This window comes from Hyperolius riggenbachi, chromosome 3 (genome assembly GCF_040937935.1).
Source record: "Hyperolius riggenbachi isolate aHypRig1 chromosome 3, aHypRig1.pri, whole genome shotgun sequence".
Classification (NCBI taxonomy): domain Eukaryota; kingdom Metazoa; phylum Chordata; class Amphibia; order Anura; family Hyperoliidae; genus Hyperolius; species Hyperolius riggenbachi.
Window position 1 is genome coordinate 217,543,252 of NC_090648.1, and position 27,475 is coordinate 217,570,726.

The following is a 27,475-nucleotide window of genomic DNA, read 5'->3' on the forward strand; positions in this document are numbered from 1 at the left end:
TTATGGCAATATTGTGTACTTTTTGATTCAATACAAACCTTTATGCAATTGACCCTTGTTGCTGGTATGCAAGTCATTTAGTATTCACTAGGATTCCTTAATGTGCCACAAAAGTGTTTGTCACATTCCAGAGAACCAGTAGTAATAGACCAATCCTCAAAGCACAAACCACTTCTAGTGCCCATTCCACAGCTGATAAGCATGTTGAATGCATGATACATTACTACTAGTACTATGAACAACCCTGGTGAAAATGCCAGTGGTTAGCAGCAGGCCAGCAGCACTTACATATAATAGAGAGGTGGCTGGAATAGCTTTGAGAATTAAGCCTGTTACACACATCCAATATGACCAATGGCCAATTTTACCATCTCCATATAGTATGAGAGCCCTACACAATCGGTACACAATATTCAAATCATAATCTGTTGGCCCTCATACTACACTAGGTGGAAAAATTGGCCAGTGATTGGTAGTGTGCACCAGGTTTTGCCCTTACTCTACTGTTACATTAACTTAAAATAATTTTTAAATTGATGTTCATATTTTTACCAACTTACTTTTCCATGTTTTAATGATTGAGGCTGTTTGTACATCAGATATGCAGACAGCAGCACAGTAGATCAAATTCTGAAATTCCACAATAAATGAGGTTAATTCACTAGCAAAAAAAGAACAGCTGTCGTGAGTTTATTGAAGTTCATAAAAGTCACTGGTGCACAGAAGCACAATCACACATTGTTGTATACTCCAATGTACTCTTTATTCCAAGGGTTAACCAGTTACATGCACAAACTTTTTTGTTATCCCAGACCAGTTACATGAGGGTATTGCTTTACAATAGTTAATGCAAAACTATATTTTACTCACTTTATTTTTTTCATTTGCACAGGAATGTTAAGCTTACTCACAGTCATAATGTAAAAAACCACCCTGCATTCAGGGCAAATCATAAGAATTAAGCAGTAATATTGGCACTGTAATCTGTACGTAAACTTGTGCATTGCAGCATAATACTAGTGCATGCATCAACCTCTACATGAGATATTCACTATCTAAATATTTTGAGGATAACGAATTGGATGGTATAGACAAGGGCATAGTATGGTCAGCTCATAAGGCGGTGGTGAAGGGGATCTTTATATCCTTGGGAGCCAAAAAAAAAAAAGAAAGAGTATAATGGTAAAATTGCAGAATTATTATCAGAAATAGGAAAATTGGAATTACAACATAAGAGTTCATTAGATCAGAAAGCACTAGATAATTTGAACAGGGTAAAAATTAAATTGTCAGAGTTATTAGAGGGTAGACTGAGGGAAAAAATAGAATTTATTCTGCTAAATGGTTTGAAAATGCAAATAAAAGTGGGAGGTGGTGTGCAAGAGCATTAAAAGGACAAAGGAAAAGTGCATATGCATATATTCCAAGGATTAAGAAGAATGGGGGGGGGGGGGGGTGTTGGCTGCAGGTACACAAAATAGCGAATGTTATTAAGGAGTATTATTCTTCACTGTATGGACTTCCGAAAAATGAATCCAGGGATTTTGATAAAGGGATGTGGACATATTTAGAGGAATCTGGGATGGTGAAAATATCACCGGAAAACAGAGATATAATGGAAAAAGAGATTAGTGAAGAGGTGTTAGCTATGATAAAAGCTATGAAGGTGGATAAGTCACCGGGTTCTGATGGTTTCATAAAGCAATATTGTCACAGGAGCCCTGGTGGCTTACCGCAATTGGCCTTCTAAACGGTGCCAGCGCACAGATCGTGCGAGCTCTGGTCGCAGTCAATGCGCAGGAACCGCTAAGAATTAGCCGCAGACAAACCAGAAGGGAGCCTGTGAGATACGGGTGATTACAACTTCACACACTGGTTCAGGGTAGATCTGCCAGCACCGCGGTTACCATGGGACCGAGGAGCCCACTGACTGACTAATCCTGCGAATAAAACGGTTAAACACACGATATTCTGTCTAGCCAACAACAAACAAACAGTAGCGTATCTTCAGAGACCCGGGATCAGTTCTGTGTGTGCTGATAAGCAGGGTAGCGGACAGTGAATGACTTGGAGAAAGTCGTTTATTCACGCAATATAAATAATTAATATATACAGACAATTATTAAAATCAACAATTATTAAGACAGTAATAGCCAGTATGAAATAAAAAGGGAGAAAATACTTATGGTTTGTGGAAATATGTCCTTTTGTGGGAAAATCATAAAGTTCAAGCAAAACGGTTTCAAGTTCTTAAAGCTCTTGGTTTCAATCAAAGTTCAGCAGAATTCTTTGTTCCAGGTTACAGAAGATGGCCAATCAAGATGGCCGCTAGCACATGTGTCCTTTGTTTCAGAGCTTCATTCAAAGTTCAGCAAAATGGCCACCAGCCCTATGTCCTCTGGCTGGCAGCAGGATGTTCTCATATGGAGGGAATGGGAGGACTCGATGCCCGCCTGCTGGCCAGGTGCTTTTGATGAAGCTGGTTTGGGGGTTTGGCAATGCCGGCCCCTCTGAGTCACCAACCAATGACAGTTCATTCCCTCTGAGAGATTTTAGGGCTAAACTTATGAAATGCTGTAACTCCTGAACCATACACGTTATATTTAGGGGGGTAACAGCTTCATACTTGTTGGAAAATACAGATTAATATAATATCCGACATGGCTAGTGCAGCAGATCAGGTTCCTGAGAAGATTCATACCTGGGTTGTAGGGGCCCCGGGCCCCTCTCGACTGGTATCAAGAGATCCAGCATGACCCTACGGATCCAATGATACCGCTCTCATAACCACCCTATTTATTGTATTCTGTAAATGGGCAAAAGATTATATAGTACATTCATTTCTTCCTGCTAAGGCTGGAGCCAGGCTGGCTGGAGTCCAGCTGTGTCTAGCTTCCTGGGATCTCCCTCTATGAAAGGCCCTGTTGGCTCCTTTAATTAACATCTGAATGTGAGATCAGCTTAGACAAACTTTGAGCCAGTCTTCCTGCCAGCTGCTAACAGGTGAAAAAAAACTGCCTATTTAAAAAAACAGGAATGTCAGTCTCTAAATCGCTGGCCTGACTACAATCAAGAGAAATCGGCGCAATAAACTGATTGCGTTCTCGTTTCTCACGGCTGTTCCGTGACAAATATTTTTCCATTTTCAGTGATGTGTGTGCCACCAATGTGTAGATTATTTAATTCCCTCAAAGAGGGTAGAGAAATGCCTAAAGATGTGTTAGAGGCCCATATAACAGTTATTCGTAAGAGTGGAAAAGACCCAGATTTGTGTCAAAGTTACAGGCCTATATCATTACTGAATTTAGATATAAAACTTTTAGCAAAAATTTTAGTTGAAAGAATTAAGCAATGGCTGGGATTAGTAGTTAAAGGAGATCAGGTTGGGTTTGTGCCTGGGAGAGAAAGGAGGGATAATGTGGCAAGGGCAATGGCATTGTTTAAGTGGTCCTTAATGAAGGAAGTTCCTATGATGGTGTTGTCGACGGATGCGGAGAAGGCATTCAACAGGGTAAATTGGGACTTTATTATATCTACTTTGAGATTTATAGGATTTGGAGAGAACATGTTAAATTGGGTGGGTGCACTGTATTCTAGTCCAACTGCAAGGGTTAGAGTGAATGGTGCCCTGTCGGATGCCTTCTCCTTGTCGAATGGAACGAGACAGGGGTGTCCTATGTCACCGGTTATTTTTATTTTGACCTTGGAAGTTTTTTTGTGTACTATTAGGAGGTCTGGAAATATCCATGGAGTTAGAGTTGGAGATGAGGAACATAAGATATCGGCTTTTGCGGATGATATCTTGTTTTATATTTCGGAGCCTCTGGTGTCTTTGCCAAATTTGGTTAAAGAAATTTAGAGATATGGGTTTTTTCAAATTTCAAGATTAATATGACTAAGTCTGAAGCACTGAATGTGTCATTGACACCAGGAGTTGTGAAGTTGGTAGAAACTAATTTCTCATTTCCTTTCAGGAAACAGGCTATTATATATTTGGGAATAATGTTACCAAGTGATCTATCGAGGCTGTACTCCCTAAATTATCTTCCATTATAAAGTGTAATTAAAAAAGATCTGGAGGGATGGAATGGTATGGGGTTTTTAATGGTTTGGGTGTATAGATTTTATTAAAATGAATAAAGGGTGGTGTTCTGTATGTCCATGATCCCAATTTGTGTGCCTGCAGCTTTTTTCCGGTCTCTTAACCACTTAAGCCTAACTAGACGAAATTTCTCATCCAGTTAGGCTGTGCGCACTCCCGCGGTTCGCGCACGCTCCCGCGACCCCCCGTGCGTGCTCCCGCCACCGGCTGCTAGTCCAGCGATCAATGAAAGGGATTATAGATCCCTTTCATTGATTGGACCCCCCCAGAGAAAAGCCGACAGTGTCTCTTCAGACGCTGCGGCTTTTCTGAGTTAAAAAAGTTCCTGGTCTTCTTTCTTCTTCCTGGGAGCTTTGTATTTAATAAATACATTTTTAAACATTTAAAATCCCCTGTTTACCTCCCACATCAAAAAATACCCACATACAAGTTTTAATAAACAATAAAATAAAAAATTACAATTATTAAAAAAAAAAAAAAAGACATAAATTGTTACCTAAGGGTCTGAACTTTTTAAATATTCATGTCAAAGCAGTATATCAATATGATTTAATAAATTATGGGCTTTTAAATAGTGATGGATGCAAATTGAAAAAATGCACCTTTATTTTCAAATTAAATATCGGCGCCATACATTATGATAGGGACATAATTTAAATGGTGTAATAAGCGGGAGAAATGGGTAAATAAAGTACATGGGTTTTAATTATGGTAGCATGTATTAATTTCAAACTATAATGGCCAAAAGCTGAGAAATAATGATTTTTTTTCCATTTCTTTCTTAACCACTTGCCGACCGCACGCTTATACCGTGCGTCGGCAAAGTGGCAGCTGCAGGACCAGCGACGCAGTATTGCGTCGCCAGCTGCAGGCTGATTAATCAGGAAGCAGCCGCTCGTGCGAGCGGCTGATTCCTGTCAATTCAGGGCGGGGGGCTGGCGGCTCGCAGGCTAAATGTAAACACAAGCGGAAATAATCCGCTTTGTTTACATTGTACGGCGCTGCTGCGCAGCAGCGCCGTAAGGCAGACCGGCGATCCCCGGCCAATTAGCGGCCGGGGATCGCCGCCATGTGACAGAAGACAGCCTGTCACTGGCTGCACAGGACGGATAGCGTCCTGTGCAGCCCGGATCTCCAGGGGGGGCCAGGTAGGAGAGGGAGGGGGAGGATTTCGCCGCGGAGGGGGGCTTTGAGGTGCCCCCCCCCCGCAACACCCGGCAGGCAGGAGCGATCAGACCCCCCCCAGCACATCATCCCCCTAGTGGGGAAAAAAGGGCGGCGATCTGGTCGCTCTGCCTGCACGCTGATCTGTGCTGGGGGCTGCAGAGCCCACCCAGCACAGATCAGCTAAAACAGCGCTGGTCCTTAAGGGGGGGGTAAAGGGTGGGTCCTCAAGTGGTTAATATTCCTGTTAAAATGGATTTAGAATAAATTAATTCTCAGCAAAATGTATCACCCACAGAAAGCATAATTGGTGGCGGAAAAAACAAGATGTAGATCAATTCATTGTGATGAGCAGCGATAAAGTTATTGGCAAATGAATGGGAGGTGAAAGTTGCTCAGATGCAAAAAAAATCTCAACCCTGTGGGCTTAACCTTATTAGGTTTGTTTGGTAGAATAAGCCCTCAAGATTAGCGTATGAGATTTTGGTACGCCCTAAAGAAAATGGGGGGTGGGGGGGGGGGGCTGGGGGCTTCCAGATCTGAAACTTTATTATAGAGCCTGTGTTCAGGGCCGGATTTGTACTTCTTACCGCCCAAGGCCGACTATTACCAGCCGCCCCAACCGAAACCGTATCCTACCACCTCTCTCCACACACACACACACAAAAAAATTTGGGCCGCTGGTGTCCACTATTGTGGCTAGTGCCGAGGTCTCCATGGCAACGTGAAGTGAATCAATCACGTCACACGGGGGAACTGGTCAATCAAGCGATCTACAGGTGATGGGCGTGGTGGGAGTCGTCCACCACACACACATTGTCAAAAGTGGCTCACAATTGGACATTGGGTGGGGTCAGCAACACGTAAAAGTGAGTCCTGTACCCACTGCTGTCTCCAGGGTAACAGCGCTGGCCAATCAATAATTAAGAAATGGGTACTGTGAGAAGCTGCCTTCTGTATTCTGTACTATTTGCTGGTGCTGCCCCTGGTCCTTTCATCCCCCACACCAAGTGTGTGAGACCCGGCCTTCTGTAACTGCCTGCAGCTGCTGCTATGTCATTGGACAAGGTCTGGCTTTTTGCTAGTCACACACTGTTCACAAACATTTAATTAACGGACTGCAGCTGCCTGTAGCACTGCACAGGCAGATGCCAGCTGGTACTAATAGTGCAGTTATCCTGACCCCTTTCATTTGTTTGGCCACTTGCAAATAATGCCCTGCAAATAATGCCCACTGCCTGCAGGCCGCCCCTTGTTTATCTGGTGCCCTAGGCCATGGCCTATGTGGCCTTGCCAGAAATCCGGCCATGCCTGTGTTATGGTAAGGCTTTTTGATTGGACGTATGGGGGTTGAGGTAAGAAATGGGTAGATATTGAAAATAAATTGGTTGGATTGGATTTGGCAAAAGTTTTTTGGCTCCCGGGGAGGTTTAGAGATCTACCAAGATGGACACCGTCTTGGATTAAAAATGTATTTAAGGTGTGGGATGTTGTTAAAGAGACACTGAAGCGAAAAAAAAATATGATATAGTGAATTGGTTGTGTACTATGAATAATTACTAGAAGATTAGCAGCAAAGAAAATATTCTCATACTTTTATTTTCAGGTATATAGTGTTTTTTCTAACATTACATCATTCTATAATATGTGCACATTACACAACACTCAGCATTCAAAATGAGTCTTTCAGAGCAGTCTGTGAAGTAATGACCTCTCCTCTAGCAGAGGAAAAGTAAATAGTCCAGGAACAGTTGAGATAATAAAAGTCAGATAACAGCCCTCTCCACGACTAACTTAGTCGGAGAGCTTAATGGCTTGTTTGCATAGAGATAACAACTGGAGTTTCTCAACTCTTCCTGTACTGGAAACAATTACACTGATGTATCTGATCTTAATGTTTTATTTCTTAGCTGTGCTACACACACAAATCATAATATCATCATTTTTTTTTCGCTTCAGTGTCTCTTTAATAAAAAGGGGGGGTTGGTCTGTGGGAATTTCCTTGTTGACTCCTTTGGAGGGATTCTCCTATTTTTGCCAGGGAAAGAAAGGGTTTTTTTTTGGATCATGGGGTGAAAGGGGAGGTATAATGTTAAGAGATATTATAAATAATGGAAAAATTTAAACTTTGATCCAGTTGCGTGAGGAATGTGGGCAATTTCCATTTGATTTTCGGAGACATACTCAATTAAAACACTTTTTGCCGGAGAAGGGGAGAAATCTTTCCATTTGTAATGAATTCTCAGAATCTGAGAAATTGTTTGTGAAGGAGGCTCCTCCTATGCATCTGATATCATTTTTATATAAGAGTTGAATAAAATGAGGGAGGGAGAATTTCCTAAATATTTGAGTAGATGAGAGGAGGGCGCTGGCATCTCTTTAGACGATGGGTTGAAAAGGAAAATACGCATTTTGGCTCATGTTACATCAGTTAGCTCTAGAATTAAGGAAATTAATGTTAAATTATTGACAAGATGGTATAGAACACCGGATAGGTTGGCTACAATGTTTCAGGGGGTGAGTGATAGATGTTGGAGGAGGTGTGGAGCAAAGGGGTCTTTAATGCATTTAGTGTGGGAGTGTCCAGTAATATTGGGTTTTTGGAAGGGTGTGTTGGATTGTATTAAGGAATTATGGAAGATTGTGGAGATAGGGACCTAGTAAAGGTATTGCTGCATGGAACATCTATGTCTGTTGGTAAATATAAGAGATCTTGTGTTCCGCAGCTCCTGATTGCAGCTAAAAGTTTAATCCCGGTTAAGTGGAGATGCCAGCGTTCTCCTACCCTGAAAGAATGGGTTGAGAGGGTTAATAAGGTGAAGAGCACGGAGAATCAGATCGATTGGCAGCAGGATAGATTAGGAGCATTTAATGTTAAATGGGGAAAATGGAGAGAATTTCAAGATACTAAGGAGTATGAAGATATGGTGGAGATGTAGGGGAGGGAGCCTCCTGTAATTATAATTATAATTTTTGTAATTTTTTTAGTACTTTGGATGGTAATTGGTGGGGGGATCTTTGAAGAAGAAATTCTAATGATGTTGAATTATTTGCAAGGGTGTTGATCGAAAGATTGAGGAGAATAGAGGGTGGCATTTCTTTTCATTTGTTTAATATGTATTCTATAATTTTGAAAATGGAAGAAGAGAATATGATGATACGTTGTATTGAAATTGATATGAAAGATGGAAATATTCTTACTTCTTTAATAAATTATATGAAAAAAAGAGATATTCATTATCCACCAGACTGTGCCCTGACACTAAACTGATAATGGCCTGGGTGGGCTACTGACCTTTTTTCATGTATATTGTTTGCAAAACAATAAAATGATTTGTTAAAATTGGTAAAGGCCACACCTAAGGCTGGACTCACATTAGACTGCAGCCACACCATAGTCTGCTGTGCCTTGCTTTCCATCACCAGAATGGACACAATGGACATGTCAGAAAATGTAGTGGATCCTATTGCTAACATAGGATCTATTTGCAGTGCCGGTTTGGCCGTTGTGGAAAATGGACCAATTTATCTCCTGGTGTAAACCTAACCAGTGCTTTATGAGAAGTTCATATTCTGATCATGGTTTGCGGGAACTATTGCCTTAAGGATTGATTGTCTGGGCTCAGGAGGTTATAGGGAGGGGGGAAATGTTGTGTTTATTAACTGGATTGGGATTATACCTATAATATGCAGAAATGTGTAATATTTTACCTTTTTATCTTTGTAGAACTTATCCTTACAGTGGCTGATAATCCCTCCCAAGAATTTCTCCTTCATTACCGATTGCCTTTACAATTGCTGCAACCCTTCCATCCATATCATCTGTGTTTGGCAAAGGTACTACAGGAGTGTCCGTTTGCTTAAACAAGTCTTCACACAAGAACAGAGTTATATGCAAGGGCCTGTTCACTTGGCTTTAAAAAGTAGCTTGTACAATGTGTTATAGGCATATGAAAAATGATTTGACTTGTACACATTATTGACCTAAAGCATATCTATAGGCTAAATAGTACCATATTCTTGCTCCAGTTCTCCTCCTCTTCAACTAGCAGGCAACACCTGTTGTGTTGTACTTGTAACCCTCTCTCTTGTCCCAGCGACTAACTCAGGAAGAAGAGAACACCCCCGGCACCCCCAGCTAAGTGGGAAAAAAAAATAATATCAAAGAGGGGAGAAAAGCATGTTAGATGACCCCCATCCCCTTTGACTGCCATCCGTGGTACTGCTTAAAGGTGCCCATCAGTTGTACAATCTTACCAAATCTATGTGGTAGAATGGTAAACTGGGAGAATATGTCCCTCATATTATATAGAACTGGTAAGATTATACAATTACACAATCAAGATTGTATCATTCATAGACACCTTAACTGTAATTAAAGCCCTGACAAGGAGGGAGGATGAAACAGGGAGCTGAAAAGAGAAACTGAGGAGACAAAACAAAAACTGGTAAAGCAATAATTTTCCTTATTTACTACATCATTTATTTAAAATAATGTTTTGTTAAATGCATATAAAAATGTGTGCATGAACTTTGGGCTTTAAGTCCTGCTAAAGTTAAATGACTGAGTTTAATAGTGCTTACTAATTCAACACTATGTTACACATCTTAAGGCTCCACCCCTTATTTTCTCTAGATAGTGATATAGGAGGCTCTATCTTTTTCATTCCAGCAATGTCCCAACATAAAGATGGGACTATGTCATCTGTTTCTAGTTGCAGCTGGTTCTACCTAAGTCATAAGTCACACTGCTAATGTTCAATATACTATTCATTAGTGAGTGCAATAATAATTATGATGCTAACCACTTAACACTGTGTACATTTTTAAATAATTAAAATAGGTGGCATTCTTGTATAATTCCTTTTTTTTCTACCCTTGTTACTATCACTATTTTCCTTATATGCACCAGGCTGACACGAAAAAAAGTCATTTTGTTGTGTTAAACAATGACAATAAAGTGTTTGAATCGTGAATCTACTAGACCACTGTTTGGCAGTACACATGGATAACTGCCATTAAGGATGGAAGATGGCGCCTTAATTGGCAGCCATGGCCACAGGTTTCTGTTTTTTTCTGGTTTTCCTTCCCTTTTCCCTACCAATTCACCTTGTTTTCCCCCCTGAAGGTGTTCAGTGTGGTCCGCTGTAGCCTGGTAAATTGGTGCGGGTCGTTGGGAGTCTAGGACCTGGAGTTTTTTCCACCTTGCCGCTGCCTGGGTCTATTGTCTGTGCAGGTACAGGCCGTGTAGAGTCTTCCGCTGCTACCCAGGAGGTCGAGGCTCTACTGAGGTAGGAAGACACCTCGCTGATCGGGAAACCTTTGGCCTTGCTGAATGCCGGCTCCATTCATCCATATATCCATTGGCTGCCGCTGCTCCACTGCAGCAGGGACACCTCTGGCTCAGCCCCTCCATGATGCCAGCCACTAAACCAGAAGTAAGGGCCGCCACAGCCGGACTCTTCTTTGACAGCCAGATTATCTTGACCAGCCCTGCTGAATGCTGCCCAGGAGTCGGGACGTACACAGAAATTAACACTACTGCACCTTTTGAACTGGAATTCCTTTTCCAGAACTGACAGATGTCAGCAAATCGGGATTCTCAGTAGCATCAGCCATCACTACAGGTTTCTTTCATGAAGAACTGGATCATCATTGCTCAACCTACACCTCCCTCTGCGCCCCCCCCCCCCTTTTCTTATGGATGACAGATGATTGCCAAGTGTGGCTGGCGCTGCCATAGAATGGTAGTCTTGGCTCTTGGCTTTCGGACATTATCCCCCTCCCCCCACATCCTTCCAGAATATGTATGAGCCAAAACCAATTCCGGGTACAACCCCTGTTTGTACTTGGCGAAATACATGATTCTGATTCTGTTTCTGGATGGTAGCATTTAGAAAAGTGCTGATATTAATGGCTTACTTTTATGACTTTAGGGCCCAGGCACACTGTTGAATTGCTCTGCAACAAATTGCTCTGGTACCAGTGTCACTCTCTGTTGCAGCCCTGAACATATTAAATTCCACTGAGTGGGGCAGTACTTGGCTGCACACAGAATGCATGCAGGAGACAGTAGTGCGCTGTCAGAATGTACTGCTGCCCAGCACAAAGGTCAGATAGTGCTGCCTGATGTTTGTATATCGCACACTGTGGCATGTTACTGAAATCACCTCAGCAATGCAACAGTCTGTCCGACTCCAGGCCCTTAGGCAAGATACTAAAAAAAAAATGAAAAGGCATATGAGTTTTAGAGTCATGTCAGGGAAATGTGTTAACTGACAAACCTTTAAAATGCTGACAGCCGTAGGGAAGAGGTTAAGCGATCAATTAAGGTGGTATTTCTCAGTTGGATTGTGCTATGTCCCTTTTAATGCCAGATGTTTGCTATTTAATAAGAATGTCTGTATATGTTTATAAGCAAATATGTATAGCGCACATTTATCTAAGAGACCCAGAATGTTTTTTTAAAGGTTTATAATACGTTGGTTGGAATGTTTCCTATATGACTCATTATTTCCGAGAGACTAAATTGGGACTTATGAGTTTAATTTAACAAGCACAAATACTTCCGAAACCATTCAGAAGAATCCCTGCGGGTACATGTACTTTACTATTGGTTAAGGGACCATGTTTTACAATAATGATACATTTGCTCAGAGAATGAAGTAAAAGCAAGAAATACTCAGGTCTCTTGTAGGCTAATTCAAATCATGCTTAATTAACTTACATGGTTCAATTTAAAATAACAAGTCAATGAGGTTCACTGAGGATGAAAATACTAAAATACGCACTGCAGCAAAATTGGACGATTCTTGTATTTGCAAAGCTTTCCTGTCAAACCATCAGGATAGTTTCCTTTTTTTATAACATATAGTTAACTTCCTCCTGGTTAAAAAGAAAATAATGTGTGTAGGGGGGTGTCACTATACAGACAGTCACCTACTTGCAAATTACTTGAGTTATAATGTTTCAGAGATCCAACCAAAGCTGTCTTAAAGAGGACCTGAGCTCAGAACATTTAAAGAAAAATCATTTGTTTGTTACAGCTCAGACACATCCTGCAATAAATCTGTAGTGTGCCTACTTCCTGCTTTCATGAAAGCAGACATAGGGCTTGATTCACAAAGCCGTGCTAACTGTTAGCACACTGGTGAAGAGCCCATTATCACGCCTAAACGCAGTTTAGGCGTGATAAAATAAACTCGCGCGCAAAGTTTTGCGTGTAAAGTTTTACGTGCGTAAACTTTATGCGCGCAACGCCATTAAACCCTATGCGACGTTTTGCATGCACTGGACTTTGTGCGCAAAGTAGTTTTTCCCTCAAAGCGGTGCTAGCCTACTTAGTGCAATGCTTATCACACCCAAAAGTCTTTAGGCGTGCTAACTAGCTTAGCACCGCTTTGTGAATCAAGCCCCTAGGGTTAACATCCCATGTTTAGCTGCTCTGCTGAGGCAGCCTAGATTTCTGGTCAAATTACAACTTGTGACAGACGAGGGGGAATAGTCACAGATGAGGGGGAATTAGACAGGCTAAACTCTCTAAATACATACAGGGTGCATTTCTCTATGTTTACATTCTGTCCTGTGCAAGAGTTCAGGTCCACTTTAAAGTAAGACACTTTTAATTCTGTCATTTTTTTTTGTTAAATGTTACAACATTGTATCAACTGTTATAAGTAGTTAACTTTAGAACACTTTAAAAGCATATTTACAACAATAAAAAATTGACCAAATCCAGAGTTGTCCAAATGTAAATAATGTATCCACGTTGCACCATGTCAAACACAGGTCTCAACTTACAAACAAATTCAGCTTACAAACAATCTCTTTGACCAGAACCTGTTTGTAAGTACGAGGCTGCCTGTACATTGATTTTAAAATGGCACTGAAAAAATTTATCCCCTAGAGCTAAGTTAATAATAAGTCTATTCTAAAGCCTCTAGCTGATACGTTCTGATACTGACATCACATCATTTGCATTTCTCAGCCACACGGTCAGAGCCCTGGAGAATGCCATCTTTATGTCACCATTGAACGCAGAAGCAGCTCTCTAGTTCAGCATAGTGGATTCACTTACAGTGCGCTGCAGGTGAGTTACACATAAGTCAGCACTCAGCAACCGCTCAATCATCTCTCTATTAAGTTCCCATACGTAAGTCTAACAACTTCTCTGACAGGTTCTTCTTGTTGGGATAGAGTCTCCTCTTCAGGGTCAGTCTCAGCCTCTTTTGGTAGTGGCACGCATTGTTCCCAACTACAAAGATTACAGGTAAGATAAACAGTATTTCACTGATACAAATATCCAGGCAATGCTATCATCAAGGGAGATACAGGTGTTATTCAAGCACTGGGTCCAAGGTAGAGAGGCCCATACCTTTCAAGGGGTCCCCAGTATCTTGTATGGTTCCCAAAAATGTTTTATGGATTCTGATGGCAGCCCATCTTACTGACATTGTACATATATCAAATATCCGTATAATTTATAATTCTGATACATATCCTCTTATTCTTCTCATATTCTCTCTATGTGCCTATTCTTGCAATTGCTGCCAATGATAAAGATAATACAGTCCAAACCTCTAAATGTTCTTACAGAGCACTCCATAACCTTTGCCCTCCATACTTTTCCTTGTTTTAGAAACCATCTGAGTTGCAACTTCTGCTATACATGTTCGATTTTCCTATCTTCCACCTTGGTCACCACCTCATACCCTTGCTTTTCAAAAATTCCCACAAACTTCTCTGATATTGTTGAATTCTTTTCTTATCCACATCCTCAGACATTGATCTACTGCTGCTTTCAAATGCGCATACTGTAAAAATTCAGTTACCATTTACTTGCTGCCTAATGTCTGTATCGCCTATCTTTCAAAACGGTAAGCTCAAAAGGGCAGGGCTAATGTAATGATCGGTGAAGCACAGAGAGGGTCTGATTACCAGTGATCTGCAGAATCACTGGGAATACAGATGTATACCAGATTATACGTGATCTGCAGTATCACTGATAATCCGATATACTAGCTAACCTCTGTTCACCTGAGTAGAGTGTAGTGTTAGGTGTAACAGTAACACTTAGAGGACTAGGCCTCAGTGCAGCAAGGGGTACTGCACAGATTCCTTCCGCAGACCTGAGCTCTCCAAGACGGGAGGAGTCAGACTGACAGTAGGAAGGACAGACTGGAAGTAACCTTCAGGAGGAAGGATTACTAACAGAGCGAGGAACCGCCTCTAACAGTAAGGTCGGTTCTCGAGGTCGGACAAGCCAGGTCGAACACACACGGACAGATAAAGTACAAGATCAGGAGGCTAAGGCGGAGTCAAAGTACAGGCAGGGTTCAGCAAGGGGTATCAGATATATCGGGGTACAAAATCAGGAGGCAGAAGCAGAGTCAAGGAACGAGCCGGGGTTCGGCAACAGAGTATCAGAAATATTGAGGTACAAGATCAGAGTTCAGAAGGGTAGTCAAGGCAGGCAAAAGTCATAACAGATAATCACAATCAAACTAGTACTTTAGCTATCAACAGAATCTAGCTAAGTGTAGGATACAGCTCCAGCTGGTCCCGGCACACTTGCGGATCTGACTACGGATCTGGGTGCTCCCACATATGTGATCGCACGCCAGACAAAGAGCAAGTGAACAACCAGCAGTATATATACTCTAGGACCTTTCCAGGACCTCCCTAATTGCTGGTCCAATGAGAGCAGTGGAAATTGTCAGCTGACCCAGCTGGTCAGCCGACTCCCTTCTAACAGTTATTTAAACTCTGCCTCTGTGCTCGCGCGCGTGTAAGTCTGAATCTTGGTGGACCATCAGTCCCAGCCACACCAGTACTGTCATGCAATGTATCTAGTGCGGGGGCCGCCTCTGATGCGGATTCCGCCGTTACCAATGCGGATTCCGCCGCACTGCCTATGCGGCATGCGGCGTTTTTTCCGCGTTGTGACGCCATGCTGGACGCGGAAACAGCCGCCTCACCCTGAGAGACGGCGGCCTTTCCGCGTTTCCTTACAGTACCCCCCCCCCCCCCTGAGGAGTGGACTCCGGACAACTCCCACCAGGTTTCTCGGGGTGTAAGGCATGAAACTCTCTCACCAACTCATCCGCATGCATACGGTTCCCAGGTACCCATTGCCTCTCCTCGATGCCATACCCTTTCCAATGTACGAGGTACTGTACCGAGTTTTGTACCTTGCGAGAATCTAATATTTTTTCCACTTCATATTCGGGTTGGGTATCTACCAACACGGGAGGAGGAGGAGTGGGACCCACCTGGACTGCTGGTTTAAGGAGGGACACATGAAAAGATCTTACGCCCCGCATGCTGGACGGAAGATCAACGGCATAAGTGACGTCGTTGATCTTTTTGGTCACAGAAAACGGACCCACAAACCTGGGGCCCAATTTGGCAGAAGGCTGCTTCAGGGCCAAGTGACGTGTGGACACCCAGACTAAATCCCCTGGCCGAAACCTCCATTCCATGGAACGTCTCTTGTCTGCTTGACCCTTTTGACTTTGGAACGCTTTCTCCAAATTATCTCTAGCAATTCCCCAATTGTCCCTGAGTGACCTCTGCCAATCCTCCAGCGCTGGGAACGGAGAAGAGGCAACTGGCAAAGGGGAGAACTTGGGCGACCTCCCTGTCACAATCTGGAACGGGGAAAAACCAGAAGAAGAACTCTTTAAATTATTTTGCGCGAATTCTGCAAAAGCCAGAAACTTCACCCAGTCATTCTGTGCCTCCGCAACGTAACATCTTAAGAACTGTTCTAAAGATTGGTTAATCCGTTCAGTCTGCCCATTGGTCTGTGGGTGGTAGCCTGACGAGAAAGACAGCTTCATGCCCATTTGGTGGCAAAATGCCCTCCAGAATTTAGAGATAAATTGGACTCCCCGATCGGACACAATGTTCTCCGGAATGCCGTGCAGCCGGAAAATGTGGATGATGAATAGGTCAGCCAATTCTTGGGCCGAGGGGAGTCCTTTCAAAGGCACAAAATGGGCCATTTTGCTGAAGCGGTCGACTACCACCCAAATGACCGACATGCCTTCAGACCTGGGGAGCTCACCCACAAAATCCATGGACAAGTGGGTCCATGGTTCACTCGGGGCGGGCAAAGGCTGTAAGGTACCGACAGGTGCCTGCCGGGAGGGTTTACTTTTGGCACATACCGCACATTCCCTGACATATTCCTTGCAGTCTGCTGCCATAGAAGGCCACCAAGCACACCTGGCAATCAGATCCTGCGTTCTGGCAGCACCAGGGTGACCAGCACTCTTATGGGCGTGAAACATTTGTAAGACCTGTAGAGAAAAAACAGTGGGATAAACAAGACCCCCTCCGGTTTTCCCTCAGGGACATCCTGCTGAAAGGGACCCAAAACCTTTGTCCAATCCTCCCAGGTCTCTGTGGCTGCTAACACCAGCCTCTGCGGGATGATGGACTCAGGAGCGGGGGGCTGTTCTGTCTCTAATTCGAAACATCTGGACAGGGCATCTGCCTTGATGTTTTTGCTGCCTGGAGTGTATGTGATAATAAATCTGAACCTCGTAAAAAATAACGACCAACGGGCCTGTCGGGGACTTAGTCTCTTAGCCCCCTCGATGTATTCCAGATTCTTGTGATCAGTATACACCGTGATAGTGTGTTCTGCCCCTTCTAACCAGTGGCGCCATTCTTCAAATGCCAATTTAATGGCCAGAAGTTCCCGGTTGCCTATGTCATAGTATTTCTCTGCCGGTGAAAACCTCCGAGAGAAATAGGCACACAGGTGCAACCTCCCCTGCAGCCCAGAGCGTTGAGACAGCACAGCCCCTACTCCAACTTCTGAGGCATCTACCTCAACAATGAATGGGTAAGAGGTGTCTACGTGTCTCAATATGGGTGCAGAGCAAAACAATTTTTTCAAGTGAGAAAAAGCTGCCACAGCCTCAGGAGACCAGTGGTTGATATCTGCCCCCTTTTTTGTGAGACTGGTAAGAGGGGCAATCATCGTGGAGTATCCCTTTATGAACCTCCTATAGTAATTTGCAAAACCTAAAAATCTTTGCAGGGGTTTCAACCCCACTGGCTGTGGCCATTCCAGGACAGCTGTGACCTTGGCAGGATCCATTGACAGGCCTGAGGTGGAGATCACATACCCTAAAAATGTGACAGTGGTCACCTCGAAAATACATTTCTCCACCTTAGCATACAGCATATTTTGCCTCAATTTGTCCAACACGAATTTAACGTGGGCCCTGTGCTCGGGGAGGTTGTTGGAATAGATTAGTATATCGTCAAGGTATACTAGTACAAATCTACCCAACACCTCCCTGAATACCTCGTTGATTAATTCTTGAAAGACGGCTGGCGCATTGCACAACCCGAAGGGCATCACTAAGTACTCGTAATGCCCGTCGGGAGTGTTGAAGGCCGGTCTTCCATTCATCACCCTTTCTAATGCGGACCAGGTTGTATGCACCCCTCAGATCTAATTTTGAAAAGATCTTAGCGTTCGTGACTTGCGTAAATAAATCGTCTATCAACGGTAACGGATAACGATTCTTCACCGTGATTTTATTCAGGCCACGGTAGTCGATGCATGGTCGCAGCCCTCCGTCTTTTTTCTTAACAAAAAAGAAACCGGCCCCTGCAGGCGACCGGGAGGGGCGAATGAACCCTTTGGCTAAATTGTCACGAATGTACTCCTGCATCGCTATTTTCTCTGGTCCAGACAGATTATACAGGTGACCCCTAGGGGGCATACAACCGGCACGGAGATCGATGGGGCAATCGAAAGGGCGATGAGGAGGTAACTTGTCAGCAGCCTTGGGACAGAATACATCCGAGAACTCGGAGTATTGCTCGGGAACCCCCTCCACATGCAACTTGGTCTGACCTAAAGTCACCTTCCCTAGACACTGTTGGGAACAGAAGTCTGACCAACTAGTTAATTGTCCTGTAGCCCAATTAATATGTGGCGAATGGAGCTGCAGCCAGGGCATTCCTAAAACAATTGTGGAGGTGGTCATGTGTAATACAAATAAACTTAGACTTTCGTTATGCAGAACCCCAATAGTGACTTCCACCTCTGGTGCCTGAGACAGCGGACGGTCCCTTTGCAGCGGGGAGTCGTCCACAGCAGTAACCTGTATAGGTGGGTTTACTGGGGTGAGCGGAATGCCCAACTTTTCTGTGAACTCTGAGCTCATAAAGTTAGCCGCGGAGCCTGAATCAACAAAGGCCTCTGTGGCTTCAGATTTGTCCCCCCATGTAATCATACTTGGAAGGAGCAAACGTTTTTCGTTTAAGGGTATGAGCCGGGCACCTAGGGTGCTACCCCCTACCACTCCTAAACGGTAGCATCTTCCCGGCTTATTAGGGCAGTTCTGTACTATATGCCCCCCTTCAGCACAGTACAGACACAGCTGTTCGGTCATTCTCCGTCTTCGCTCTACCTGGGTCAATTTTGACCGAGCAATCTGTATCGGCTCGGATGGAGGCAAGACGGGAGAAGGTGAAATAGTAGGAGGTGGAGTCACTGGGACAGTAGTGTAAGATACCCCTCTGACACGGGAACTACCCCTGGTCTGTTTTTGGTAGCGCAGCCTGCGGTCAATTCGGATGGCCGCTGAGATGGCCTCATCGACTGTTCTGGGCTCGGGCTGGCTTGACATCAAATCAGAGACCTCATCGGACAGCCCTGACAAGAAACGATCTAATAGGGCATAAGTGTCCCACCTGGCCATAACTGACCACCTCCTAAACTCGGCCGCGTAATCTTCGACCGGACCTTCGCCTTGACGCAAAAGCTTGAGCTTCCGCTCAGAAGTCGAAGCAAGGTCCGAATCGTCGTAAATTACTGCCATAGCTTTAAAGAATTCCTCTACAGAGGTAAGAGCTTTGTCTCCGGCGGGCAGGCTATATGCCCAAGACTGGGAGTCGCCGGACAACAAAGTCTTTATAAACGTGACCCTCTGGGTCTCAGTACCCGAAGATTAGGGTCTCAACTCAAAATAGGACAATACTCTACTCCTAAAATTCCGGAAGTCAGATCTGTGACCGGAAAAGCTTTCAGGTACAGGCATACGTATGTCAGAGCTAGGAGAGGATCGCACATGATCCACTGATGTCTGGAGGGTTTGTACAGACCCTGATAGGGCATCAATAAGAGTCATGTGGGTGCCCAGTACTTGATTGATGTTGTCCATCGAAGTGGCAAGTACACCCAGACAATCAGTGTTTGCGTCCATTTTGTATTTGGTCTGGCGTTCTGTAACGATCGGTGAAGCACAGAGAGGGTCTGATTACCAGTGATCTGCAGAATCACTGGGAATACAGATGTATACCAGATTATACGTGATCTGCAGTATCACTGATAATCCGATATACTAGCTAACCTCTGTTCACCTGAGTAGAGTGTAGTGTTAGGTGTAACAGTAACACTTAGAGGACTAGGCCTCAGTGCAGCAAGGGGTACTGCACAGATTCCTTCCGCAGACCTGAGCTCTCCAAGACGGGAGGAGTCAGACTGACAGTAGGAAGGACAGACTGGAAGTAACCTTCAGGAGGAAGGATTACTAACAGAGCGAGGAACCGCCTCTAACAGTAAGGTCGGTTCTCGAGGTCGGACAAGCCAGGTCGTACACACGGACAGATAAAGTACAAGATCAGGAGGCTAAGGCGGAGTCAAAGTACAGGCAGGGTTCAGCAACGGGGTATCAGATATATCGGGGTACAAAATCAGGAGGCAGAAGCAGAGTCAAGGAACGAGCCGGGGTTCGGCAACAGAGTATCAGAAATATCGAGGTACAAGATCAGAGTTCAGAAGGGTAGTCAAGGCAGGCAAAAGTCATAACAGATAATCAAAATCAAACTAGTACTTTAGCTATCAACAGAATCTAGCTAAGTGTAGGATACAGCTCCAGCTGGTCCCGGCACACTTGCGGATCTGACTACGGATCTGGGTGCTCCCACATATGTGATCGCACGCCAGACAAAGAGCAAGTGAACAACCAGCAGTATATATACTCTAGGACCTTTCCAGGACCTCCCTAATTGCTGGTCCAATGAGAGCAGTGGAAATTGTCAGCTGACCCAGCTGGTCAGCCGACTCCCTTCTAACAGTTATTTAAACTCTGCCTCTGTGCTCGCGCGCGTGTAAGTCTGAATCTTGGTGGACCATCAGTCCCAGCCACACCAGTACTGTCATGCAATGTATCTAGTGCGGGGGCCGCCTCTGATGCGGATTCCGCCGTTACCAATGCGGATTCCGCCGCACTGCCTATGCGGCGTTTTTTCCGCGTTGTGACGCCATGCTGGACGCGGAAACAGCCGCCTCACCCTGAGAGACGGCGGCCTTTCCGCGTTTCCTTACAGCTAACCCCCTTTGTGTTGCATACTCTACAATACTTTGTACAGTGCCTGAGAAAATACTGCGATATAAAGTAATAATAATATATTCTTACTGCAGTCACACCAACAAGCCTCCTGGTATGAGTGGAGTGCCTCATGATACAGTTGCATTTCCAGACCCATCACCATCTGCTTTCCATGTACCACAGCGGGCCACGCAAGGACACCCACAGGTAATAAAGATGTGTTTAATCTATATGACTTTATATATACATTACATATACATTATATATATGATATAAATACATTTTGTTTGGTTTGAGGCCTTCATTTATTATCCAGCAGTCTAAAAGCATGGGTATGTTAGTAGACTTAAGGGCACATATTATACTTTTTATGTTTGGCAAACTCACCTCACAGACAAATGCCCTATTTCCACATTTTTCCACACATTTATGTTTGCCAGCGGCTTTTCTCAGACACCAGGCATATTGATGTCTTCCACAGCCACACAATGTAATTAACAGGACAAATGTGTAAGTTGTCAAGGAAAAAGCTACATTCTTCAACCCACAAAAATCATATTAGATGGAAACAGACCACCCCTTGATTTTTACATGGGTTGCCAGATCTAATGTTTTTGCATGCAGAGAAACACAGACGGTTAGATATACTGGAAATAGGACCTAAGATGACAATTTTTGTTTATTATGGTGAAGCATTAATATAAGATATTTTCCAGACCTAGTACCTGACAGTATTACTTGACAGCTTGGATTAAATACTTTTGCAATGTACATAACCAAAGCACAGTCATTGTGAAAGACCAGCATGTGAACCTGTGACTTGTGAGCGAAGCTGAGGTATGAACAAGAGACGTCCAGCTGTGGAAGGAAGTCATAAATCAACTTCAGCTGATTGAGCAGGATCATTACAGATATTCAGAGGCAAAAAAATAATTCTGGTGATAAGATTTATCACTTAGGGTCAGGAGGTTAGGATTAGGAAATTATTAGAAGAGATAGGCCAGAGGGTATGATGAGGCGAATTTTATCAGTTAGGGTTAGAAGCTGAGTTTTAGGCATAGGGTAGTGGTTCATTTTAAAGCATACCAGTAATTACATTCTTGCATAACACAATAAACCTGACTCATAGCTCTGTGGTAGCCATATACTTATCCTACCTGCCTTGGTCACAACATGGTGTGATAGCAGGTAAGAGCAGACATTATGGACAGTTTTTTTTAAAGTAAAGTTTATCTATTTCAAAAAATTGAATCCAGACAACAACATTATGTATAGTAAAGTTGTATCATACTTAGAGCGAGCTGAATATGTGAGGGGAAAAAAGCATTCTGTTGCTTACAATCAGTGCAGTTGAGCCCATGTGACTTTTCTTTTTGGATGTGTCTGTATGGCCAACTCCTTGTTCCACATTTGTATGTAGCACAGTTCCTATCAGCAAAATCACATGAAAAGGATCCAGGGAAAATTAACATTTTTAACTATTTCAGGCATGTTTTTTTTACTTTATTCATGGTGTAGGGAAATTATTGTAGCAAGTGAGAAATGTTAACTGCAATTCCGCTTTTAAGGATAGATGTTAAAGGACCACTATTGCGAAAATTGTAAAATTTAACATACATGTAAACACATACAAATAAGAAGTACTTTTCGTTCCAGAGTAAAATGAGCCATAAATTACTTTTCTCCCATGTTGCTGTCACTTACAGTAGGTAGTAGAAATCTGACAGTACTGTCAGGTTTCCGACTAGCCCATCTCCTCATTTATTTATTTATTGTATTTATAAAGCGCCAACATATTACGCAGTGCTGAACATTAATTTAGGTTACAGACAATATTTAGGGGTGACATACAGCAATATGACAATACAGGAATACAAGAAAACCAGATTACACAGCACAGTATGAGTACCAGGTAATGCTTAGTCAGTCACTGGATGGAGCATGGAGATTAGGCAAGTTAGGTTCACTCAGATGCATAGCATGGGTTCACAGTAATGGAGATGCATGATCAGGTAGGACACAAAAGGAGGAGGACCCTGCCCAAAGGCTTACAATCTAGAGGGAGAGGTAAGGACACGAACGGTAGGGGACCAGAGTTCAGCTGTAGGTTTAGAGCACTTGTGAGGGGTAGTAGGCCAGAGTGAAAAGGTGAGTTTTCAGGGCTTTCTTGAAGATGTTGAAGGAGGGGGCTGCCCTAATGGGTGGAGGTAGGGAGTTCCATAGTGTTGGAGCAGCTCTTGAGACATCCTGGAGGCGTGCATGGGACTGGGTGATGCGGGGGGTGGTTAGGCGAAGTTCATTGGAAGAGCGGAGTGAGCGGCTAGGTGTGTACCTCTGAGTAAGATTGGAAATGTAGGTTGGACAGGTTTTGTGGACAAATTTGTAGGTCAGACACAGTATCTTGAATCTGATTCTGGACTGGATAGGAAGCCAGTGGAGGGATTCTAGGAGGGGATCTGCCGTGGTGGAGCGATGGGAGCAGTGGATAATTCTGGCTGCCGCATTCATGATGGACTGCAGTGGGGCTGTTCGGGTCATAGAGAGACCAGACAGCAGGGCATTGCAGTAGTCAAGGCGGGAAATTATGAGGGCATGGATGAGGAGTTTGGTGGTGGCAGAGGTCAGGAAAGGGCGAATCTTACCGATGTTACAAAGGTGGAAGTTGCAGGACTTTGTGAGGTTTTGGATGTGGGAAGGGAAGGAGAGTGCGGAGTCCAGGGTGACACTCAGACAGCGGGCTTGAGAGGTAGGGCAAATGGTAGTGTGGTTAACAGTGACATGCACATCTGGGAGGTTGGTGGATGGCCAGGGTGGGAAGATCATAAATTCCGTTTTGTCTAGATTTAGTTTCAGGAACCTATCGGACATCCGGGAGGAGATGGCTGATAGGCAGGAGGAGACCTTGTCCATGGTAGTGGTGGATATGTCAGGGGTGTGAAGGTAGATCTGGGTGTCATCTGCATACAGATGATAGTTAGGACCCATGGAGGAGATAACCTTGCCAATGGAGGATGTGTATAGGGTGAACAGTAGGGGGCCAAGGACCGAACCTTGGGGGACTCCCACCGAGAGGTGGTTGGGGTTGGACGAGGACTCATTGGGCCTAATGCTATTCCAGGTGATTAGTAGCTTGCAGATGCGAGCTACTTATCACCTTGCCATCGCACGAGGATTACCGGCAAATCCTATTGCCAGTTTCACTCGTGCGATGGCCGATCATTAGGGAGCATTACTCAGGCGAAAGCCTGAGCGATGCTCCCTATTACCGGGCAATGGGGAGCGAGGTTTGCCCTGTGGTGCTGTCCATCAGCACCACGGCCTCGCTCCCCACACATGCGCACAACCCGCCGAACATCCACCGCCATCTTCCGCCGCTGCATCTGGGGGTCTCCTTTAATAAGGAGACCCCCAGAGCTCCCTGCCAGCCGCCGCTCGTCTCCGCAACCCCCCACAAAGCTACAAAGTTAATTGCTTAAATTTCTTACCGCCGATTTACACCCGTCGGCCGCGGCATCTCGCCGCAAGTCCCCGCTGTGTATTTACAGTGTACGAGTTAATGTAATTACACTCGCTAATAACAGAGTCCCGGCAAAGCATCTTTGAATCAGCCGCCGGGGCTCCCCATTGGTTCACAGGCTGGACCATTGAAAATGGCTCAACCTGTGAACCAATGGGGAGCCTCGGCGGCTGATTCAAAGATTCTTTGCCGGGACTCTGTTATTAGTGAGTGTAATTACAGTAACTCGTACACTGTAATTACACAGCGGGGACTTGCGGCGAGATGCGGCGGCCGACGGGTGTAAAGCGGCGGTAAGGAATTTAAGCATTTAGCTTTGTGGGGGGTTGCGGAACCGAGCGGCGGCTGGCGGGGAGCCGCCAGATGCAGCGGCGATGTCGTGCGTTAGCATGTTTAGACCTGCATTTTGCAGGTCTAAGCTAACGCTCATGTCTGCCGGGAAGCATCGCTTCCCGGAGGCATGCAAAGTGCAATAGGTTAGGGTGTAAGGAACTTGCTGGGCGATATTATCGCCCAAGCGAGTTCTTTTAGCACCCTGCCTAGGGCTCAATGCAATTGGATCAGGCGACTTTATAGTCGCCTGATTATCGGACTCACCAGCGTTTAACACTGGCGAGTCTGACAATTGCATCAGGCCCATTGAAGGCTGTCGTGAAGGAGCGGTTGAAGAGGTAGGATGAAAGCCAGGACAGGGCGAGATCATGAATGCCCAAGGACTGGAGGGATTGGAGGAGTAGGGGATGATCTACTGTGTCAAAAGCTGCTGAAAGGTCAAGGAGGAGGAGAATGGAGTATTTACCTTCAGCTTTAGCTAAGGCAAAGTCGTTGACCACTTTGGTGAGAGCAGTTTCGGTTGAGTGAGCAGGCCAAAATCCAGATTGCAGTGGGTCTAGCAGTGCATTGGCATTGAGGTACTGGGTCAGGCATCAAACAGTCTCAGGGGTTTGTTTATTTTCAAAAGCACTTAGTGAATGGCAGTTACTCAGTTCAACTGCCAGAATAGTGTGCAGCGAGCAGGGATGCTGTCCAGCATCATTGTATAAATCCTTTTCAGGGAACTACTTTAATAAGAATAAAAGCCATGCTGAAAATACCCCATGAAGAGATGGACTAGCCCAAAACCTGTCGGTTCTGTCAGATTTCTACAACCTACTGTGAGTGACAGCAACATAGGAGAAAAGTAATTTCTAGTTCATTTTACTCTTGAAGAAAAATACTTATTTTTATATGTTTACACGCATTTTACATTTTCGCGATAGTGGTCGATTAAGGATAGAGATTATAAAGAGGTTTTCCTTAGGTTAACTTTAAGAGGGCATATTAGAATAAGGTGTAAGGAAGAGAATAACATTAAGGACGGGGGGGTATGGGTCAAATGTCATAAAGTGGCAAGGTAAAGTTGACAATTAGGTGTTTGGAAGAGCTTAAATATTAAAGGGAGAGGTTAAGGTTGTAAAGCAAGTTTGGCCCGGTTCACATTGCGTTTTTTAGCCAAACGGATCCGGTAAGCGGTCTCCGCTTCACCAGATCCAGATGGCTCTGTGCAAACTTCAAAATGGAAAGTGAAAACGGATCTGATCAATGATTGATCGGATCAGTTTTCATTCAATTTCGGCAGCAAATACATACCTAATGCTCTGTAGCAGCCAGCAGTAGAGGCTTCCTCTTCTTCTGCTCTGACTACACAGCGAGTCATGTGACTAGTCACATGACCCGTCATGTAGTCACATGACGCAGAAGAAGATGGAAGCCTCTACCGCTGGCTGCTGCAGAGCATTAGGTATGTATTTTACCCTCCCTCACCCACCTGCTTGGCTTCTGCACCCTCCCTCACCCTCCCGTCGCTCAGGTTCGCGTCGTCACATGCCCCCATCGCCCGCGGAACGGTCCGTTTCTTCACTAGTGTGAAGAAACGGTCTGTTTTCCATTGCCCCAATGCTACAGCATTTTTTGTCTGGATCCGTTCCGCTGGGCAGAACGGTCCGGAAAATGAGGGCCTGCAGCAATTTTTAGATCCCGGGCCCAGAACGTACGGAAAGTTTCCATACCAACGGACGCATGTGAATGGATCCATAGATTAACATTGGATCCTTTCACATCCGCTCAGTTTGTACAGTATACGCTCCGGTTCCGATCCGCAAAAAAACTCTAATGTGAACCCAGGGCCGGCCTTTGACCTGAGCGACCGGTGCGATCGCTCAGGGCGCCGGCTTCCAGGGGGCGCTCCTGCCGCCTGTGTTTTAATGCGGAGCTGCGGCCCCGGCTGGGTCCATCTCGCTCCGCCCCCTAGTGCCGCTGCTGGGGGGCAAAGTTGGCAAACATGCTGCCCGTGATAAAGGGGGAGCCGCGGGGAGGGCAGCCCGACCTCTCCCTCCCTTCCTCTCCGGGCCGCCCTCCGTGCTCCCCCCTCCAATGCAAACTGCAAAGAGAACAACTCACCTCCCTGGTTCCGATCGCCGGCGCCTCTCACTTTCTGCTGGTCTCCTCTTCTACATTGTCACTGATGCACACTAAACTTCCTGCTTAACAGGAAGTTTAGTGTGCATCAGTGACAATGTAGAAGAGGAGACCAGCAGCAAGTGAGAGGCGCCGGCGATCGGAACCAGGGAGGGAGGTGAGTTGTTCTCTCTGCAGTTTGCATTGAAGGGGGGAGCACGGAGGGCGGCCCGGAGAGGAAGGGAGGGAGAGGTCGGGCTGCCCTCCCCGCTGCTCCCCCTCCACTATGAGGGGGAGGGGCACCTACCTATCTAATCTATACTGGGGGCAGCTACCTATCTAGCCAATACTGGGGCACCTACCTTTCTAACCTATACTGGGGGGCACCTACCTATCTAACCTATACTGGGGGGCACCTACCTAATCTAACCTATACTGGGGGGCACCTACCTATCTAACCTATACTGGGGGGCAGCTACCTATCTAACCTATACTGGGGGGCACCTACCTAACCTATTTTGGGGCAGCTACCTATCTAACCTATCCTGGGGGGCACCTACCTATCTAATCTATACTGGGGGCACCTACCTATCTAACCTATACTGGGGGGCAGCTACCTATCTTATCTATACTGGGGGCAGCTACTTATCTAATCTATACTGGGGGGAGCTACCTATCTAGCCAATACTGGGGGCACCTACCTATCTAACCTATACTGGGGGGCAGCTACCTATCTAATCTATACTGGGGGCACCTACCTATCTAACCTATACTGGGGGCAGCTACCTATCTAATCTATACTGGGGGCAGCTACCTATCTAATCTATACTAGGGGCAGCTACTTATCTAATCTATACTGGGGGCACCTACCTATCTAACCTATACTGGGGGCAC

The 27,475-nt window shown here is 44.9% G+C and overlaps 1 protein-coding gene across 5 annotated transcripts in view; it reads left to right on the top strand.

The window, feature by feature from the left end:
* CCDC33 (coiled-coil domain containing 33) overlaps nt 1-27,475 on the top strand; it is a 153,601-nt gene that overhangs the window by 39,210 nt on the left and 86,916 nt on the right. For all 5 annotated transcript variants that reach the window (XR_011029964.1, XM_068272576.1, XM_068272575.1 and 2 more), the window contains 4 exons: nt 8,994-9,103; nt 13,254-13,355; nt 13,444-13,535; nt 20,721-20,835. Coding sequence is in view for 4 of the 5 variants with exons in the window: in XM_068272576.1 (XP_068128677.1) it covers nt 8,994-9,103; nt 13,254-13,355; nt 13,444-13,535; nt 20,721-20,835 (419 nt within the window). In the remaining variant the exon portion in view is untranslated. The remainder of the gene's footprint in view (nt 1-8,993; nt 9,104-13,253; nt 13,356-13,443; nt 13,536-20,720; nt 20,836-27,475) is intronic.